At 43.5% G+C, this 19,274-nt stretch overlaps 3 protein-coding genes and 1 long non-coding RNA gene across 11 annotated transcripts in view; 2 read left to right on the top strand and 2 right to left on the bottom strand.

The window, feature by feature from the left end:
• The window catches only part of DHX57 (DExH-box helicase 57), a 44,434-nt gene extending 41,729 nt beyond the window's left edge, over positions 1-2,705 (top strand). For all 3 annotated transcript variants that reach the window (XM_084901474.1, XM_084901473.1, XM_084901475.1), the window contains exon 24: positions 600-2,705. In XM_084901474.1, coding sequence (XP_084757600.1) covers positions 600-743 — 144 coding nt within the window. In that variant the 3' untranslated portion in view covers positions 744-2,705. The remainder of the gene's footprint in view (positions 1-599) is intronic.
• Positions 2,706-5,470: 2,765 nt separating this feature from the next.
• GEMIN6 (gem nuclear organelle associated protein 6) lies at positions 5,471-7,854 on the bottom strand. Of its 4 annotated transcripts, none has more exons than XM_084901545.1 (3): positions 7,549-7,854; positions 7,088-7,231; positions 5,471-6,175 (listed from the first exon to the last, which is right to left on the bottom strand). In XM_084901545.1, exons 2-3 carry the CDS (start codon positions 7,219-7,221, stop codon positions 5,800-5,802), a joined length of 510 nt encoding a protein of 169 aa, XP_084757671.1. In that variant the 5' UTR covers positions 7,222-7,231; positions 7,549-7,854; the 3' UTR covers positions 5,471-5,799. The 4 variants fall into 4 exon arrangements, with proteins under 4 accessions (XP_084757671.1, XP_084757670.1, XP_084757672.1 ...); XM_084901544.1 differs by having other exon boundaries at positions 7,367-7,834; XM_084901546.1 differs by having other exon boundaries at positions 7,088-7,295; positions 7,549-7,834.
• Positions 7,855-7,922: 68 nt separating this feature from the next.
• Positions 7,923-9,674, top strand: LOC311631433. The gene is made up of 2 exons (XR_014796585.1): positions 7,923-8,156; positions 9,443-9,674. It is a non-coding gene; the product is annotated as an uncharacterized lncRNA (long non-coding RNA).
• A 2,668-nt stretch (positions 9,675-12,342) lies between these two features.
• On the bottom strand, positions 12,343-19,104 carry LOC311630937 (tetratricopeptide repeat protein 39B-like). 3 transcript variants are annotated; one of them, XM_084900554.1, is made up of 2 exons: positions 18,872-19,104; positions 12,343-14,462 (listed from the first exon to the last, which is right to left on the bottom strand). In XM_084900554.1, exon 2 carries the CDS (start codon positions 14,306-14,308, stop codon positions 12,539-12,541), a length of 1,770 nt encoding a protein of 589 aa, XP_084756680.1. In that variant the 5' UTR covers positions 14,309-14,462; positions 18,872-19,104; the 3' UTR covers positions 12,343-12,538. The 3 variants fall into 3 exon arrangements, with proteins under 3 accessions (XP_084756680.1, XP_084756681.1, XP_084756682.1); XM_084900555.1 differs by having other exon boundaries at positions 18,892-19,104; XM_084900556.1 differs by lacking the exon at positions 18,872-19,104 and adding an exon at positions 17,502-18,234.
• Positions 19,105-19,274: the final 170 nt, after the last annotated feature.

Below are 19,274 nucleotides of genomic sequence, written 5' to 3'. Positions count from 1 at the left end.
GTAGCCCAAAGCTAAGAGATTTTTTTCAAATTCTCCATTTTCCAGCTTCTCTTCTTGGAGCAAATTATAAACGTCGGCCAAGCTTTAATGCGGAGAACACTATATAAAAGCCTTTCTTTCAATGAGATGTGATAGAGGAGCCCATTTAGTATATCAGAGCTCACAGTGAGTGAATGTTCCTCTTGTTGCATCAAGAACTCTTAGAATTGCCAAAACCGGTTTGGCTCAATGGATAGAGCATCGGCCTGCAGACTCAAGGGTCCCGGGTTCGATTCCGGTCAGGGGCATGTACCTGGGTTGCGGGCACCTCCCCAGTAGGGGGTGTGCAGGAGGCAGCTGATTGATGTTACTCTCTCATCGATGTTTCTGACTCTCTATCCCTCTCCCTTCCTCTCTGTAAAGAAGTCAATAAAATATATATATTTTTTTTTAAAAAGAACTCTTAGAATGAAAATGTGTTTAGTTCCCCCCCACCCACCCCACTAATGAGGTTAAAATTCATACCAGGAGTCTCAAATAATGGTAATAACTGGGGCATTTCCTTCGATAATCTCCCTCTCCTGCTGGTCACGCACTGCTGACACGGCTCTCCCTCCTAGGTGGCTGAATTGGTAAAGGAATTGCGCTGCGAGCTTGACCAGCTCCTCCAGGACAAGATCAAGAACCCGAGCATGGACCTGTGCACGTGCCCCCGAGGGTCCCGCATCATCAGCACCATTGTGAAGCTCGTCACCACACAGTAGAGGCCCGTCCCAGGAGGGTGCCTGCTTCTCACCTGCTTCCTGTTCACCTGGGACAAGCAGCAGCAGCTTCTACCTCCAACTCAAGCTCCGGGCGGGGCCGGCCCTGGCCCAGGAGCCCGGGGCCTGCGCTGCCCAGGCTGCCGAGGGTCCGCACTCCCTTAGGGAACTGGTCCGGACCGCGTACTTCTCACGGCCGTGGGCACTCCCAGCACAACTGGAGTGTCGTGGTAAGACAGTCTGCAAACCAGCCTGCCTGTCTTTCTCCCTGCGACGGTCCTAGAATGGATGAAATGCGCCCGATAGCACACAAGTGAATGTGTATTCCGTCTTAATCTGCATATTCTTTTTCTCCTGCTTTTTACTGGGGTGAGATAGGGGCATGAGGAGAGATACTGATTGTTATTTCTATCATACAGGCTCAACTGAGAGACGTTAGGACAGAGAAGAAAAAAAAAATCATGTGAGCAAGAAAGATTAAAATTTCATTGTAGGCTATTGGCTACAGACTAAACTTGATTTGTGAGGGATTTTTTATTTTTACTCATTGAAGGTAAGCCTTAAAAAAACAAACTTAATGAGCTCTTAATTGTTATTAAAATGCAAGCTGGTCTTATCCATAACACTCTAATTCTTAAAAGCAGAACAGTCTGGGTGTCTTTATTCTCCTGTAGGTTTTCCGTTTAGAAATGACTCTCTTCTGAACTCTACCCGGATCTCATAGCCACATTTCACATTACCCAAAAGGAATTTTAATGGTATTCTCAGAGCAAAGTCGACGTGGTTGAGAGAGAAAGGGTTGCCATGCCAGTATCAGATTTACAACCATAAAAATACCTTCCATGAGACTGCTTATTTCAGCCACCACGTAGGTTAATGGGGCACTGGCATTTTGTATATTTTTCCTGGGCATTTATCAGCATGGCCAAGAAGAACCCCAAAAAACTGGGTGGGAAAATATTCCCATGTTTGGCTAGCCTTCAGGTTTCATACCATAGCTAATATTCAGACTAATCAAGAAAATCCACCCAGCCGAAACTGGTTTGGCTCAGTGGATAGAGCGTCGGCCTGCGAACTGAAAGGTCCCAGTTTCAATTCCCGTCAAGGGCATGTACCTTGGTTGCGGGCACATCCCCAGTAGGAGTTGTGCAAGAGGCAGCTGATCGATGTTTCTAACTCTCCTTCCCTCACTCTTCCTCTCTGTAAAAAATCAAAGTATATTTTTAAAAAACAGAAAACCACCTGAATGGTGTTCCTTTTTCAGATTTTATTTTAGTTAAATAAGCCTCTTAGACTGTGCAAGTTGATCATTATGAGGCATATTTAAGCATCAGTGCACGTAAGCATAGTGCAGACAATATCCAAGCCCTGACTCGCTATTGAAACCAGGCTCAGATGACAAAGATGATTAGGCTTGGACACTTAGGAAAAATGAAGGCAAAAACTGCACTGAGCCTCTAAAAAAGTTTTTAAAAGCCGTTTTGACTCTTGGTGCTATCGTGGAGTCACGCTGCCCTTGCTAGAGCGGTGGGGACCGGTGACACGTTTGCAGCAGAGCACACAGCCGGGAGAGCTGACAGCAAAACTCCCCATTCCAAGTGCTGAGAAGTGGCTTCCCTCGGAAAGCTGTTCTTGGACTGGCTACTTGCAGCCGCATACAGATGCACAAATCCTATCCTCATAGATGTCCCGGATGTGAGAAGGTTTGAGACACCTTGAATAAGAAAATCCTTAGCCCAAAACTCTTAAAATTATGAACTATGAGATAAGATTACTCCTTTGTGATTGAAGGTCAAAATGCAGGAGAGTATTTCACGTGGCCTGGATTTCGAAGCCCCAACAAAGTGATCAGCACGTAGTGTTCATGTTATTAAGAACTCTGTGGATGTTTTCTTAAATATTTGTTTTACTCTTACTGAATTCTAGTTAGGGAATCGTATTAATAAAATACTTGCTACAAAATTAGTCTGCACTACTGTTTTGTACTATGTCTAGCCGAGAAGTTCTTAGAAAATTAGAAGAGCTAAACATTCTTACAGAGGTGGTCAAAGGTTGACAAAGCGTTAGCTCTGTCTTCCTCCTGGAGCTCATACCTGGCTAGAGCGCACCTCTCTGTCAAGGGCACCTACCCGGGTTGCAGGTTCAGTTCTGACCCCAGTGCGGGGGGGAGGGGGAGGAGGGGGTATGCGGGAAGCAACCAATCAATGTATTTCTCTCACTTTGATGAGTTTTCCCTCTCTTTCTTCCTCTCTCTCAAAAGGGAAAATATCCTCAGGGGAAGAATAACAACAAAAAATTATTTGAGAAAATTCTATGTACCAATAAGAAAAGCCATGCACATATGGGTAGAGATATCCTTTAAAATATCCTACTGCTAAAAACAAAAACAAGGTCCACCATTAAATTTTGATTTTTAAAACACTTATTTTGAAAATGTGAAAATAAGTTAAAATTGTGCCTTTTGAAGATATGACATACGTGACACTAAAACTGCTAACACTTTCCACTTGAAACTTGGGTTCTCACACTTAGGCCCACATTAAAATGTTTAAAATACACACACACACACACACACACACACACACCCTTACCTTATCTTTGTGTTATCTTAAAAGAGTCCAACCTAGTAGACTTTGTCCAATATACTAAAACACAAATAGGACTAAAAAGGAGTATATAGTTCTCTAGGTGAATGACTATAAAAAGTTTACATTTAACATCAAGCCTCATTAGGGACTATAATAGTAACCCTTCTATAGTTTGAACTGGGGAAATCATTATAAGTAAGATTACCAGATTAAATGTCAAAAGTTGTGTTACGTTCTTTAAGAGACATGTGTTTGCAAATCAGGGGCCATGCTGTACAATGGGCAGCAAGGGACTAGCCGCATGAGGAGGAAACAAATCCAGATTATAGGCCCAGCACAAAACAATCCACAATTACATGTTTCTGTTCATGCTACCCTTCTGTCTCTGAAACTCACCGGTGTACTGTCCCATGTAAACTCCAGCCGTCCCCATTATTTCTAGCCCATAAACCTTTATTCTGTCCTTTTGTACAGTAAGCCTGGCTAAGACTGGACTAATTGAAGCATGCAATCTGATTAGTCAACAAGAGGCCAGTTGTTCCGTTTATAACTAATGTGTGCTATTGCCTGTCTAGTTTTGAAACCATATTGGGTCCACAGAAATTCTTCCCACATTTATACTAATAGTTTCACTATAACCAGCTTAAACAGGTGCCGAGTGCCCGTCACCCTGGGAACTCAGGATACAAAGATAAGCAGGGACACAGGAAAGACAGGGTAACAACAAAGTGTGCTTGAGTAAATCCAATCAGGAATATCATAACCCCCTGCCAGAGCCTCTGAAGGTTCTGTGTGGAACCTAATGAACAAAACAAACTGATGAACAAAATAAATCCAGAGACTTAGAAGCATGGAACTCCAGAATCTCAGAGGGAAGGCAGGGAAGGGTGGCTGGGTGGGAAGAGACCAACCGAAGAATTTGTATGCATATGTGTATACAAATTGTCCATGGATTCAGACAGTAGGGTGAGGAAGGCCTGATTTTTATTTTTTTTTATTTTTTTTTGGGGGGGAGACATATGTGATACTTTCAACAATCAAGATTTTTTTTAAAAAAAAAAAAGACTGGAGAGAAAACCAAGATGGTGGCATAGGTAAACACCTGAACTGCTGCCTCGCACAACTTCAAAATTAAAACTAAAAGACAAAACAGACATCATCTGGAACCACAGGAAGCCTGGCTTGAGTGGAAATTCTACAACGAGAAGGGAAGAAAAAAGCACAAGAGACTGGAAGGTAGAGGTAGGGAGGAGCGCATGCACGGAGAGGGCTGGCAACTGAGTATGTGGCTGTCTTTTTCAAGTGGGAAGGAGAGGGGGTGCTGGAAGAGACTAGACAAAAATCGTCCACCTATAGATGAGGACAATGGGGGTTAAGGGCAGAGGGTGGGGGGGGAACTGGGTGGAGGGGAGCTATTGGGGGTGGGGGGAAGAGGAACAATTGTAATAATATGAACAATAAAGATTTATTGAAATGGGAGGGAAAAGACTAAATGAATATGTAGAAATTAAAAAGGTACTGCCTGGCTGGTGTGGTTCAGTGGTTTAAGTGTCGACCTATGAACCAGATCATTGATTCCTGGTCAGGACACATGCCTGGGTTGCAGGCTGGATCCCCAGTGTGGGGCCTGCAGGAGGCAGCCAATGAGTCACTCTCATCATTGATGTCTCTATCTCTCCCTCTCCCTATCTGAAATCAATAAATATATATTTTTAAAAATGTTTTAACAAATGGAGGTAGGAAGCTGGATTTGTCCCAGGGGCCCAAATTTTGTTCACCCCCCGTCCTAGGGAGTCAGGATCTTGGAGTTCTAATCTGACCCTGCAGTCATTCTAGACTTGCCCATGGAAAGACCCCCAAACTAATAACCTGAGCTGCCTTTCCCAGCCAGTCCTGGCCACCCCCCTTGGGAAGCCTACCCTGAGGAACGGGGCGGGTGAAGGAACTGAGTTGAATTCAGCTGCAGGCGACCTGTCACATTTACCTTTTCCCTCAGAGATATTAACTTGCTCTCACTTTAAAGGCTTTGAGGGTTATATGGTTTGTGTGTTAAGATTTTTACCACTAGTCAAAACTTCCAAGTTTCAAGCAGTTTCATTATTACACACACACACACCAAAAAAAATTTTAGATGGACACACATAATTAGTGCAAAGGACTTAATGCATTTTATGTTCAACATGTTGCATTTTTCCAAATACACCTCTTGCCTAATAAAAATGGAGGTATAGCTCCATCAGAAGGACTTACAAGCCTAATGTCCCTGTGCTAATTTTGTTGCATGTGATGTTATCCTTGCAACAGTACACTTATTAGCATTCATAATCCACGTCTTTGATTTTAAAAATTAAAACACACACACACACACTGTGTGCCTTTAAAGTCCTGTAGTATGACGGCCTTAACATTCAAGACATTTTATGAAGAAAAAATATTAGTCTTATTTCAGTGCACCCATAGTTCTTGGCTTCTCATTGGGAAGCTGCAAGATGTCCTTGAACAAGATCCTGAACACGGGACAGAATAATCTCATTCGAGCTGCTACAGTTTTCTGGACCATAAGGTGGGTCTATAGTCAGGACCCCAGCCACACAGAGGGTCCCTGGCGAATCTCCCTGTTCAGTGACCGGGATGTGGTTCTTCTCAAGCCATTTCCTCAGGCTGTTCCTTCTCTTTTCCAGATCCTCCAGGCTGAATGCCTGACAGTCTCCAGAGGCAAACAAATGCATCAGCTTCTCTCTTACTCCTTGGTCCCCTTCACTCACAGTCTCCACAGTCTGCACGGCGTGTCCCATGATCCCGGTCACAGACATGCTGCCATCTTCAAGGAAGTTCACCAGGACAATGCTTCGGAGGAAAAGTAAGTTCAGAGAAGATTTGCAAAAGAAAAACCCAAAGGCCCTTAAAACTGTGGAAGCAGCAATGGAATAGGAGGCATCAACCCCAGCAAGTCATTAGAATAATAGGGACTGCTCTTCTCACCACCAGATGTTTCCACTTGCTCAGTAAGCATTCATTGAGGGTCCTAAGCATCTAAACTTTTGTCCAGCCTAAAGCACTCATTGTGAAAGGCAGTGAAAGCATTACTTGGAGTTACAATAAAATGTAGTAGGAAATGTCTCGCCCCGTTGGCATGGCTCTGTGGTTGAGCATCCACCTATGAACCAGGAGGTCACTGTTCGATCCTGACAGGGCACATGGGTTGCAGGCTCGATCCCGTGTGGGGCGTGCAGGAGGCAATGATCGATGATTCTCTCATCATTTCTGTCTCTATACCTCTCCCTTCCTCTCTGAAATCAATAATATATATATATATATATATTTTTTTTTTTTAAATGTCTCGTTTCTAGGAACTTGGTTGGTCTGACAAGGTAATCCATAGGTAGAGCTGCATTTAGATTCAAAGACAATAAAAAAAAAAATTTTAAGCAGGTATTTTTAAAAATATATTTTATTGATTTTTTTACAGAGAGGAAGGGAGAGGAATAGAGTTAGAAACACCAGTCAGCTGCCTCCTGCACACCCTCTACCCCTACCGGGAATGTGCCTGAAACCAAGGTACATACCATTGACCGGAATCGAACCTGCGACCCTTCAGTCCGCAGGCCGATGCCCTATCCACTGAGCCAAACCAGTCAGGGCGACAATAAAATTCTTATATGGGAATAATTAGGCTTTCATTATCCGCTTTCTGAGTCTGTATATGAGAAGCAGCACAAAGGGGTGTCATGATTTCAGGGAAGCAGGACCCATACTCACTTGGCAGAGACGGGGTCTGTGGTTAAAACCCATCCTCTATAGTCCTTCTCACTTGCTGTCACTCTGACTTCTTTGTAAGTGTAATCGTGCCACTCTAAGGGGCCTCTCTTCGTCCATTCATTCACGGCTGCCATCTGGCTAGATCTAAAAGCACCACCAGTTCGGATTAATATCCGTTCCACCCCAGCAAATCCCTAATCTCCACCGCCTAGAGGTAAAGAAAACCTGTCATTTGCCTCCAGTTCCATATCAGAAAAACAGTTATAACATAGAATTTACCATTCGGCCTGAAAGCTGGGCCCAGTGTCCACCCGCATCCCGGTCCAGATCGCCGCCGCGCGGGCTCTGAAGGCCGGTCTGTGGATGCTCAAACCCTTCCACTCTGCTCTCCTTCCCCCAGAGGAGCCCACTCCACACCACTTTTAGCCAAGAACTGGAAAGGGAAACAGCTCTGCACCCACTCGCTCCTTGGCTCTGTCTGCAGGATCTCTCCGGCCGATGGGTCACAAAGTACTCTTAAAGTTTGTTTGGAGGCCGCATAAACGAGCTCAGACTTCTTGGCCTCTCCTGCAGCCGCGTGGCACTTAAAGCCGTCCTCAAACCAGGTGGTCCTCGAAGTTTGATCCTCAAAAACGAGAGGGGAAAAAAGAAAAAGAAAAAGAAAAAGCCGCTTAAAACCACTGGTAGCGCCCAATACTCAAACCACGTTAAGAGGAAGAAGTTTCTCCCCCCAGCCGAGCCCGCCGGTGCCCAGCATGCTTTGCGCCACGTCGTCACTTCCTGCCCCCAGAATTCTCTGTTTTGTAGTCCTCGGCTGTAATCAGAGGTCTGAGAGCCGCGGCTGGGAGGGAGAGCTGGAGGCTGGGTGCAGGGTGTGGACAGGGACTGAGATGTTTTTTTGTGTAACAATAATAAGCCTTCTTGTTCGCTAGGGCCACCCCTCTCCACTGCCACGATGGACATTTCAAAAAGAAAACTCGAAAGAGGAAAACGCTCGTGCCAGGTCCCCGTTGATAGTAGAAATGGAATGCCACTGTTGCCATGGATTCAAAGCACGTGAACCCTCCAGGTAAATCCTAAAGCTCTGGAAGCGTGAGGTGAAAGTGCCTTGGACAAAAGCGACAGAACCCAGGCATTTCTTGTTTGCTCTGTGGAAGGCAATTTTAAGGTGCCTGCTCCTTTGGGATGTGTCTTGGTATTGGGTCCAGTCCTGCAGGAGGTGCAGAAGCTGGTAAGAAAAGCACGGGGTTTGATTGAATTCCACCTGACCAAAAACTCGCTATAAACGCCTCCAACCACAAGTGGAAAAGTGCAAAAGGACTAGTTCCAACCACAGGTTTCTGGTCGCCTACCTAGTTGGCTCCCGGTTGGCTCCTGAAAATGATACAAGGTGAACACTCAAGGAGACTTAGAAAAGCTGAATTAGAGGACTATTAAACCACTGTGTAGCCCAGCCACGTGGCTCAGTCGTTGAGCTACTTATGAACCAGGAGATCACGGTTTGATTCCGATCAGGGCACAAGCCCATAATGTGGACTGGATCCCCAGTAAGGGGGCGTGGAGGAGGCAGCTAATCAATTATTCTTTCTCATCATTGATGTTTCTATCTCTTTCTCCCTCTCCTTTCCTCTCTGAAATCAATAAGAATCTATATTTTTTAATACACACAGTGTAGAAAACATTGAAAATTAACCAGCTTGGCTTAAGTTACCCCTTTTAAAGTGATGAGACAGAGCAATTTCTTTTCCTTCTCTCCATTCCATTAGTCTCCTAACTAAAGGCTCATTCTCAGCATCCTTGATGCAAATCACTGATGCAAATTCTCCCTAACACAAGTTCTCAGTAGGGAGAACTGTTAGTCTGTAGTGACTGAGATGAGATGGTACATGTCCTTTCCCCAGCCCACCCTTCCCCCGTGGTCCACCTGATGTGTCCCTCATACCAGTTGGTGCCCATTTTCTCTCATTGTCTCCTTTTCTCCCTCTCTTCCCAGTCCCTCTCCCTCCATCTTCTTCCTAAGGTCTGTCTCCCCCTCAAACCTTCACACAAACACTTAATCCCTTCTTCTGCCAATACCAAAATGGCTTATTTTAAATTTTGGAGTATATTTATTTTCATTTTAGCAAGAAATATTTCTTGCCCAGTCGGGTGTGGCTCAGTGGTTGAGCCTCGACCCAGGAACCAAGATATCACTGGTTTGATTCCCAGTCAGGGCATATGCCCAGGTTGCAGGCTCAGTCCCCAGTGTGGTTTATGCAGAAGGCAGCTAGTAAATGATTCTCTCTCATTAATGATGTTTCTATCTCTCCCTTTTACTTCCTCCATGAAATCAATAAAAATATATTTTTAAAAAAGAAATATTTCTGCTGAAACCAGTTTGGCTCAGTGGATAGAGCGTCGGTCTGCGGACTGAAGGGTCCCAGGTTCCATTCCGGTCAAGGGCATGTGCATTGGTTGCGGGCACATCCCCGGTTGGAGGTATGCAGGAGGCAACTAGCTGATGTTTCTCTCTCATCGATGTTTCTAGCTCTCTATCCCTCTTCTTACCTCTCTGTAAAAAAAAAAAAAAAAAAATGAATAGCATATATATATATATTTTTTAAATATTTCTTAAAGAAAAGTTTCCTAAATGTCTTAATAAGTTTAAAAATTGTCAATGGTCTTTATTGTTCACTGTTCTTTATCATGGTGCAAAGATAAACCTGACCTGCCAGGCCTGAACTATCAAAAATTTCAATTCAGTGTTGGGTGGTCTTAAAAGTAGGTAAAAAATGAAGTGGGAATGGGTTGGCAATTTACCATATTTTTCATGCAAGGTACGGGCAGAAAAACGTAACTCCAGTCATTTTGGCCCAAGACTTTTTGATGTTCTAGCTTTTCATTTATTCAACAAGTAGAACCTATTAGAAATGTCTGTTTGTTGTTGTTGTTAATCTTTACCCAAGGATATTTTTCCCATTGGTTTTTAGAGAGAGTGGAAGGGAGAAGGAAAGGGAGAGAGAGAAACTTCAATGTGAGAGACACATCAAATGGTTGCCTCTACATGAGGCAGGGGATCAAACCTGCAACCCAGGTATGTGTCCTTGACTGAAAATTGAACCTCAACCCTTTGGTAGGTAAGTCAGAGGTCTAACCATTGAGCCACTGGCTAGGGCTACAATGGGTTCTTTTGAGGCAGTTTAATTGGGTTCCTGTGTACCACTAACTACTCATACCAGCTTTAGGGCTTTGGAAGTCATTTGCCTTCTTAGATTTCTTACCTATAAGCAAAATGTGGGATTAGGTGGCCCAATATCCTCTCAGCTCTAAATTTTCATGAATAAGACACGCATGGTCCTTCATAAGCCCTGCAAACCCTCTAAGGGCAAGGGCCATGTTTGTTTTGTTTACTACCATATAACCTACATCTAGAGCATTGCCTAGTATTAGCAGGAGGTGCTCAGTTTGAATTAAATTCTTATTTCTTAATCAGTTATATGGCACCTAATATGTACCAGGCATTATTTTAATAACCTTAAAACATGAGCTCATTTTATGAGTGAATAAACCAAGAGAATGTGAAAAATCTGAGTGATGCAATGGCGCAATGAAATTGGTATGTTAGAATGACACGGAGAAATTGGATGTGGGTGAAAATAGGGAAGTATCGAGCATGTACAGCATGAAACTATGTAAAATGTAGCCTTTTTACTCAACAAAGCAGTGGTGTTATTAGGTGTGTGTGTGGGGATTCCAGAACCACTTTTCAGTTGGAACTCCAGTTTACGGGAGGCAGTATCTCCAGATAAATTCATTATCAGGCCTCCCCAACCTTGCCCAGAGGGGAGATTTTATAACCCCAGAGAGGGAAGATTATTTTCCCCTGTCAGTAGTATGAAGATAGGACTTTCCTAGGATGACTGTGCTTTGAACAGGCTTTGTGAATTCTAATATACTAAACAAATGTACCATGTGGAAGTTTAGGATACGGCTACTTCGTACATTGCCTGCAAATACGCCCAGAGAATATCGTTATGGCTAAAAGCCAGTGCCATCTTTTTTCTTTTTTAATATATTCTATTGATTTTCCACAGAGAGGAAGGAAGAGGGATAGAGAGCTAGAAACATGGATGAGAGAGAAACATCGACCAGCTGCCTCCTGCACACCCCCTACTGGGGATGTGCCCACAACCAATGCACATGCCCTTGACTGGAATTGAACCTGGGACCTTTCAGTCCACAGGCCGACGCTCTATCCACTGAGCCAAACCGGTTTGTGCCAGTACCATCTTTTTTCATTTATTTCCTCTTATTCAATGAGGTAAACAATCTCAGTAGCAATAATATAGATTTTACATAATTTTATTTTGATTTGGAGGGGGAAAAAAGTGGGATTAACTGTTTTTATTTTTCCCTGTAATTGTCTTGGAATAATAAAAGGATATCTAGCCCTAGCCGTTTGGCTCAGTGGATAGAGTGTCAGCCTGTGGACCAAAGGGTCCCAGGTTCCATTCCCAATCAAGGACACCTACCTATGTCACAGGCTCCTCCCTGGCCCGGGCCCTGGTCAGGGAGGCCCGATGCAGGAGGCAACCAGTTGATGTGTTTCTCTCACTTCGATATTTTCTCTTTTTCTTCCCCTCTCTCTTCCACTCTCTAAAAATCAATGAGAAAATGTCCTCAGTGAGAATTCAAAAAAAAAAAAAAAAGGGGGGGGGGGTATCCACTACTGAGTTCCTAAAATTATAAAGAAATTTAACACTGCAGATATTAAACCTGGGCCAGTTCAAGGCCAGAACCTAGACTGTGGCTAGCAATTTCACCAAAGAAATGTCAATCAATAGATTTCCTGTTAGATCTGCAGTCTTTTCCAAGTGATTCCTTATTCTCATTGTTGCCTTGTCACCTTTTTAACTGTGCCCCTCTGATATTATTTTGTACCCTGCTCCTCAGGGGTGATCGGGGCAGCTTGGACCCGCTGGTGGCACCGGCTCTAATCGTGCCCTCAGTGGGTGCAAGTGGGGCTGGTGCTGACCGCTCATGGGAGTGGCGGTGGTGGTGGTGGTGGTGGTGGTGGTGGGAGGAGGCTGCCGGTAGACAGGGACTGAGGTTTGCAGCAGGAGGGGCCGGGCGGGGGCACAGAGGATGGGCCAAGACCCGCCCCTGTGCCCACCACAGCCTCACGGCCTACAGTTCCCTTCAAGGTGCACTGGGCCCTTAGTCTTTTATAATGCACATCATTTGCCTTTTCTTTCTCAATAATGTACATCACTCCATTTGCCAGTGTAAGGTATTCCATTTTATAGTATGGAGGAGGAAAGAGGGAAAGGGAATTTCTTGTTACATCAGATTCTTAGTAGCTGCCTCTTCTTGGATTTCTCCCACAAAGGAATTATTTTCCTGCCTGTTAATTATCTTGCTGACTGTAGATACTTCACTCACAGTAAACAAAACTACACTTTGTATTCTAAATCACTTTGCTTTAGCTATTTGTTGAAGAGCTATATGAGTCTTAAACTGTAAGCGGGCTTCCATGGAATAGTCTTTGTAGTTTTTTACGCTGTCCAGGTTTTTCACGGCACTGCTATAATCTCCTTTCAGGTAGTGCAGAACCCCCAGCTCGTAGTAAGTGTACGGCACCAAATAGTGGTCATATTTTAGCAATTTCTCCTTTTGGATGACACGACTGAAGTACTGCTCAGCCACCACGTATTTGCCCAAGTGTTTCAGGCAGAGACCCTTCAGTAAACTTAGCAAACATAGGTCATCCGTGCCATACTCTTTATTTGGTCTTTCTCGTAAAAGTTCTTCTCCTCGGTTAATTATTGCAAGCCAGCATGAAATCAGGTGTAGTCTTTTGCTCATGACTTGGAAACCACTCCAGGCATACATGAATTCCAGGACAGGCTGTGCCAGAAACCAGCCTTTAGTACTGCCATAGCGCTGACCCTTCTCAGCAATGAACTTCTCTATGGGCACAGACGTGCCTAAAAGTTTGATTCTCAGGCTCTCCACACTTAAGAAGAGAGAGTTCATGTCCTTGCTTTCTGACTTAGCAGACCCAGGAGGGAGCAGAGCCAGCAGCATGGCTTTGCTGTATGAATACACTGCCTTGGACCACTTGCTGTCTTGAAGCAGCACATCAGCATAGCGGCAGGCCTCCTTCCAATCCTGCACAAAAATGTGGCACCACATGAGCTCCCAGTAACAGATGTGGTCAAGTTGCTTCCATTCGTTCTGAATAAAAATGCAGTCCTGCAATGCTAACTGCGCATTCTCAAATTTCCCTTTCAGCATGCTGAAGCGTGCATAAAAAAATTTGAATATGACACACTTTGGAAATTTCTGGAGATAAGTTAGGAAGAGATGGTCTATGGTATAACTGAGACTTGTTTCAATACCGAAAGCCACGCAGGCATAGCTGTAATAGAAGAGCAGAGTCAGAATACTTAAGACATTATTGATATGGGATTCAGAGGCACTCTCATGGAGCAGAGTCAAGGCTACTTGTTTATCACCATGATATCCAACAACGTTGAGTAACTTCAGTGTCTTTGGTGGCATGAGGGACAATATCAAATTGAATGCTCCGAGTCCGAATTTTACGCCTCCCACCAGGTGTCTAGAGGTTTTGCTTTGGTTGGTGGGTATCTGTGTTAATATTTGTTGACAGTCTTTGTAGATTTGGTAACTTAACCCGATGTTGATTCCACTTTTAAGAAAGCCAAGCATGCTGTCATCCTGGATAAAGGTCACAGCAGATTTCAAGATCAGGCACTCTGCATAGCAGACTTCAGCGTGCAGCTCCTCTTCTTTGATAGCCTTTATGCCCTGCTTACTCACTAGACGAGAGAAACTAGTCATCCTGCCTTTCCTTCGGAAGCTGTTACAAGTTTTCAACGCTTCTTTGGCGGCAGTCATTCCAATGTCTATATCCTGCGGGTCAAAAGTCAAGATGGCTTTCACCACCATGAGGATGCTGTTGACTAGAGCATGGTAGACGCTGTTTTTTGACCACGGGTAAATGAGATTTATGGCATCTGAGAATCTGTTATTGAGAAACAAATACAACCCAGTGGTGCATTCTTCCAGGGAAGATACTAGATCCATTGTTGTTGCCGCAGGGATAATTTCATAGGCGTCTTCATACGTGTCGTCCTTGTCATTTTCTTCTTTCCTTAAAGGAAATGATGTAATGGCATCGTTCTTATAATTGTCTCTTTTGCTTAGAATACGTGACATATTCGCTTTCTCACTCTAGAGGTGAGAGATATTTGGCTGCAGTGATGAAGCTTCTGTTCTGATTGGGTCACTTCTTCCACAACCTGACGTGTTGGTATTATAATGGAGGCAAACAAACTTAAGAGCTGTAGGTGTAGCATTAGGATATTCTCATCTAGATCAGACAAACGGGGGGGAAAGATAACATTAGTTACCTCGAAGATGTATTTCTGAAAAATTCAAATCATTTGAAATGTACTAAAAAAAAAACAACAAAAAAACCCTACACACGTTTTTTAACAACATTGTGAAGTAAATCCTTTGTAAACAGATGAGTTATTTTTTTTAAAATATATTTTTATTTATTTCAGAAGAGAGGGAGAGATAGAAACATCAATGATGAGAGAAAACCATTGATTGGTTGCTCCCTGCGCACCCTACACTGCAACCCAGGCATGTGCCATAACCGGGAATCAAATCATGACCTCCTGGTTCATAGGTCGATGCTCAACCACGGAACCATGCAGGTCTCTTGTTAAGACACCAAGGTGGCCAAGTTCCTTTCATGAATATTCTTTCTTTAGAGAGAAACAACATAAATGATTAGTTGAAGGCTTGATAGTTTTACAATTTCCCACTTTTTAATGCAATCAGGCATTCCTCAGAAAGCCTCACTTTCCCTTGATTTTTATAAAATCACCCGATTGGTTGATATTTGTGTTAGCAGGTACTCCTGCATCCCATTTTCCTTCTGCCTAGTTTCACTCTTTGATGTTGGACAAAGCACTGGCTTTCTTTAACTGTTGCCCCCCGTCCCCCACTTCAATAATGATTATGGTCCAGTACTTGGCTAATGAGAAATTAATTTCTTTATACATTACAAAAAATATATATAAATTTGCCTATAATAATTTTTCCTTCCCAGAATTCTTAACTGCATTCTAGAAGAAACAGAAGATTAGGAAATGCGGGGGATGGGGAGGGAAAGAAAGTTATAGCTGAACATAGCATACTCAGCACATAACATACATAAATATACATTAAAAGACTAGTGTTTGTAACTACAGACTATTTCATTATATTGACAATTGGTACATGTGCAAAAGGTCTAAACTATATTTTCCTGTTTTAAGGTTTTCACATCCAAGCTAAAATGGTGCCAATGACTTAAAAGTGAAACTAAAATGGAGAAGAAAATAAGGTACAAAATGAACTGTTTCTTGAATGCTCCCCGGTAAATACTGGTCTAGGAAATGCAGATAAAAAGTGAAAACTGCTGTAAAAGGATTAAGAAATCCCACCCCCCCCCCCAAAGCTAATGTTATCTGTGTTTAACAACTGTAATGTGTTAAGAGCTACTTAATATTTCATATTAAAAAATATTAGAATATTTGTTGAATTGAATTAGTAAGTAGCTTTCACATTCAAATTGAACCTGGGAATGTGGTTTTAATTAACACAGAATCTAGAGGCAAAAATGGGGGTGAAACTGATTTAAAAAGAACCAGCAGGAATAGAAGTACTCTTTACCATAAAACCTCCCCGATTTAGATTGACATTTAGTGAAAAGAGTTGGTTTACATGTTCGTAGAACAAGAGTGTTTAGTATAAAAATGTATAGAAGTAGTGTACAGTATTATTTATTTTTTTAAATGCAATTGATTTTAAGGAGAGAAAGGGAGGGAGGGAGGGAGGGAGGGGGGAGAGAGAGAGAGAGAGAGAGAGAGAGAGAGAGAGAGAGAGAGAGCGCGCGCGCGCTCAATGTGAGAGATCAGCTGTCTCCCATACACACCCCAGGCATGGAGCCTACTACCGGGGCATGTACCCTGACCTGGATTCCAACCAGCAACCCTTTGGTGCATAGGATGACTCTCAATCAACTGAGCCATACCGGCCAGTACTAATATGTTTTTCATGGCACCTATGTTAGCAAAGCCCAGACTAGAACTGGCCCTCTTGTAATAGAGGTAAATAATATGTAATTGGCTTATCAAAGTGCCTGTCTCCAAGACAGCAGGCAAGCCAGCCAGGGTTTACCCCTTTTTCTTCTTTTGTGCTTGAAAGCAGTTTGCTGTAAGTTAGAAAATTGCTTCTTTTCATGTTGTTGGCGTTATTATTTGCCTAGAAATTATCTTTTATACAGTAGACTTTTTGTTCAGAGCCAAAAATATTTATTGAGGCCTGTTAGGAGCTATATAACATAATTATCTTTTCCATCCAAGTACTAACCAGACCTATCCCTTCTTAACTCCTGAGGTCAAACCAGATCTCTCACTTTCAGAGCGGTATGGCCAGTGACTAGTAAGTACTCTCTTCCCATAAGTTATTTATGTTTTGTCCAACAGCAATTTTCATAAATTCTTAATAGGAGGAAGTTGAATTAGGCTTTATAAAACTGATACTATATTCTATCTTTCAGGGAGGATGTAAAAATATCTTTATCATTTAACTCTTTTAAGACAAACCCTGATAAGTAGATGACAACAAAGATTAACAAGGTTAATAGAGAACAAATATAACATACTGCATAGAACTGATCGGGGCTCAGAGGGAATGGTGGGGTACCTGTAATGTTCATAGATATTATTAATCAAGTCTGTCCTGTGTTGGTCAAAGACAGTAGACCCTGACTGGTTGCCGGGTCAGGATGCTATTGTAGATCGCCTCTGGGAGTTTGCCTCAGGAATGCTGGCTATTCTCCGATTCCGGGAAAGGGCTAAGCTGTTTTTTGTTTTTGTTCTTTTTTTCTTTTTAAATGTTTTTATTTATCTCCTTTTTATTTATCTCAAAGAGGGAGGGAGAGATAGAAACATCAATGATAAGAGAATCATTGATCTGCTGCCTCCTGCATGCCCCCTACTGGGGGTCGAACCCATAACCCAGGGCATGTGCCCTTGACAGAATAGAACCTGGGACCCTTCAGTCTGCAGGCCGATTCCCTATCCATTGAGCTAAACCAGCTAGGGCTAAGCTGGTTTGACATCGTAAAAAAGATTAACTACCTTGTTATTGGACTCTTAAGATACTGGAAGCAGACACACTGATCACCTGCCCCACAGCCCTTATCCTATTCCCTCCCCACTGTGCTTAGCTTTGCTTTCTTACCCCTATGTAAGCAGCCAACTGGCAGATGTTAGAGCAGTTTTTCAGGTACCAAGCGCACTGCTTTCTCCTATAGCTGGCAGTTAAAATAAACACTCATGAAAAACTCAACCTTGTCTCTGCTTATTGGCTTAGTGGCAAGAGGCAGTAATAGGCTTGTTGTGTCTGGTACCGGAACTTCTATTTTCTTGCTAGAATTCTTGAGACAGATTAATTTTTTCCGTAATTTGATAAATCTGAAAAAAAATATGTATAAATTCATGCCATTACCAGGAGAGAATCCATATTTTATTCACCTGAATAAAGGCTTATTCAACTAAGCCTCTCTCCTATACTCTGTATCCAACATCTATATACACCAAGTGAAGATAAAGCAGATTAAAAAACAAGTACAAATACTTAAGGAATTGCTGTTTTATGTGGAACATTTCCAACTTGTGTATCCCAATTATTTATGGTGCAATGTATTTTTTTGGTGGATGGTAAAAAAAAAAGTTAAATCTGTATTTGTAGAGTTGGTGTCTGGTAAATGCAATGTGTAAAATCAAAACTGGATTTTAAGCGATTCTAACGAAATGAAAAGGTTTCCATTTATTTGCTCTATAGAGTGGCTTAAGCAGCCAGAGGCTGCTACTGAAAGACTTGCCCTGGGTGTGGCGCAGTTGGTTAAGCACCCTCCCATGCACCAGGAGGTCACCAGTTCAATTCCCATGCCCCGGTTGCAGGAACAATCCCCAGTGGGGGCTTGCAGGAGGTAGCCTGTGGATGTTTCTCTCATTGATGTTTCTATCTCTCCCTTCCTCTCTCTGAAATCAATAAAAACATTTTTTTTTAAATCCTTAGGAACTGAGTCTTTAGTGGATGTGTTACCCAACACACACACACACACACACACACACACACACACACAACTAGAGGGGAAGCACAAATCAATTGTGTTTCAAATGCAAATAATGTCAGAATTGCCACAAACCACTAGCCTGAACATAACTGGTGGCTTTAAGGAGTTAGGGTTTTGCCCCTACCGGGTGGCTCAGTGGTTGAGTGTTGACCAAGGGTCACCGTTGGATTCCCGTCAGAGCGCCAGCGAGGGTTGAGGGCTCCATCCCCAGTAGGGGGCGTGCAGGAAGCAACCAATCAATGATCCTCATCATTGGTGTTTCTCTCTCCCTTCCTCCCTGAAATTAATAAAAATGTTTTCTAAAAAAAAAAAAAAAAAAAGGATTTAGTGTTTTGTCACAATTTCATTATAAAACACACACACACACACACACACACACACACACACACACACGAGATAACTACAGTATTCCTTTGTCCCCAGACCCCAAGAAGTCAGAGCGTGTGGGTGAACATGGGTAGCTGGTTCTTAAGGGATTAAGGGATTTTTAGGGTGGGTAAGCAGGGCGGGGGGCTTCATCCCTTTTGAGGCCTACAGTGTAGAGACCGCTACTCAGAATAGCGGGTTCCTGGAATTCTCACCGTGGCCGACTCCCGGTTACCTCTGACGAGCCCCCAAGATCACTGAGCATTAGCCTAGGCCAGGTCCCCGCAGCAGAACGGCGGCGGCGGCGGCTGCAACATCGGCCTTTCGCAGGCCGGCCTAATGCACCTGCAATAACATCGCCAGCGCCAAGGGTCCCCGGAGTGGGCGGGAATCGAAGGGGAAAAGGAGAGGGGAAAGGGGGCGGGGAGGGAAATGAGGAAGGTACAGGAAAAGGGGGGGGAAGGATGGGGCGGGGACACCGCCTGGGAAAGGCCGAGGGTTTTACTGGCGAGATTCTGGCGTTCCCATGGAAACGCATCCCTCCGCTTGTGATTGGCCCCTGACGCTCCTCAGTCCCCGCCCCCTTCGCGCGCCGCCGCTCCGGCGCTGTTTCCGCCC

Source organism: Pipistrellus hanaki (assembly GCF_964339955.1).
Source record: "Pipistrellus hanaki genome assembly, chromosome: 12".
Lineage (NCBI taxonomy): Eukaryota > Metazoa > Chordata > Mammalia > Chiroptera > Vespertilionidae > Pipistrellus > Pipistrellus hanaki.
Note: the sequence above shows the minus strand (reverse complement) of the source record. Positions and strands in the feature narration are given on the sequence as shown.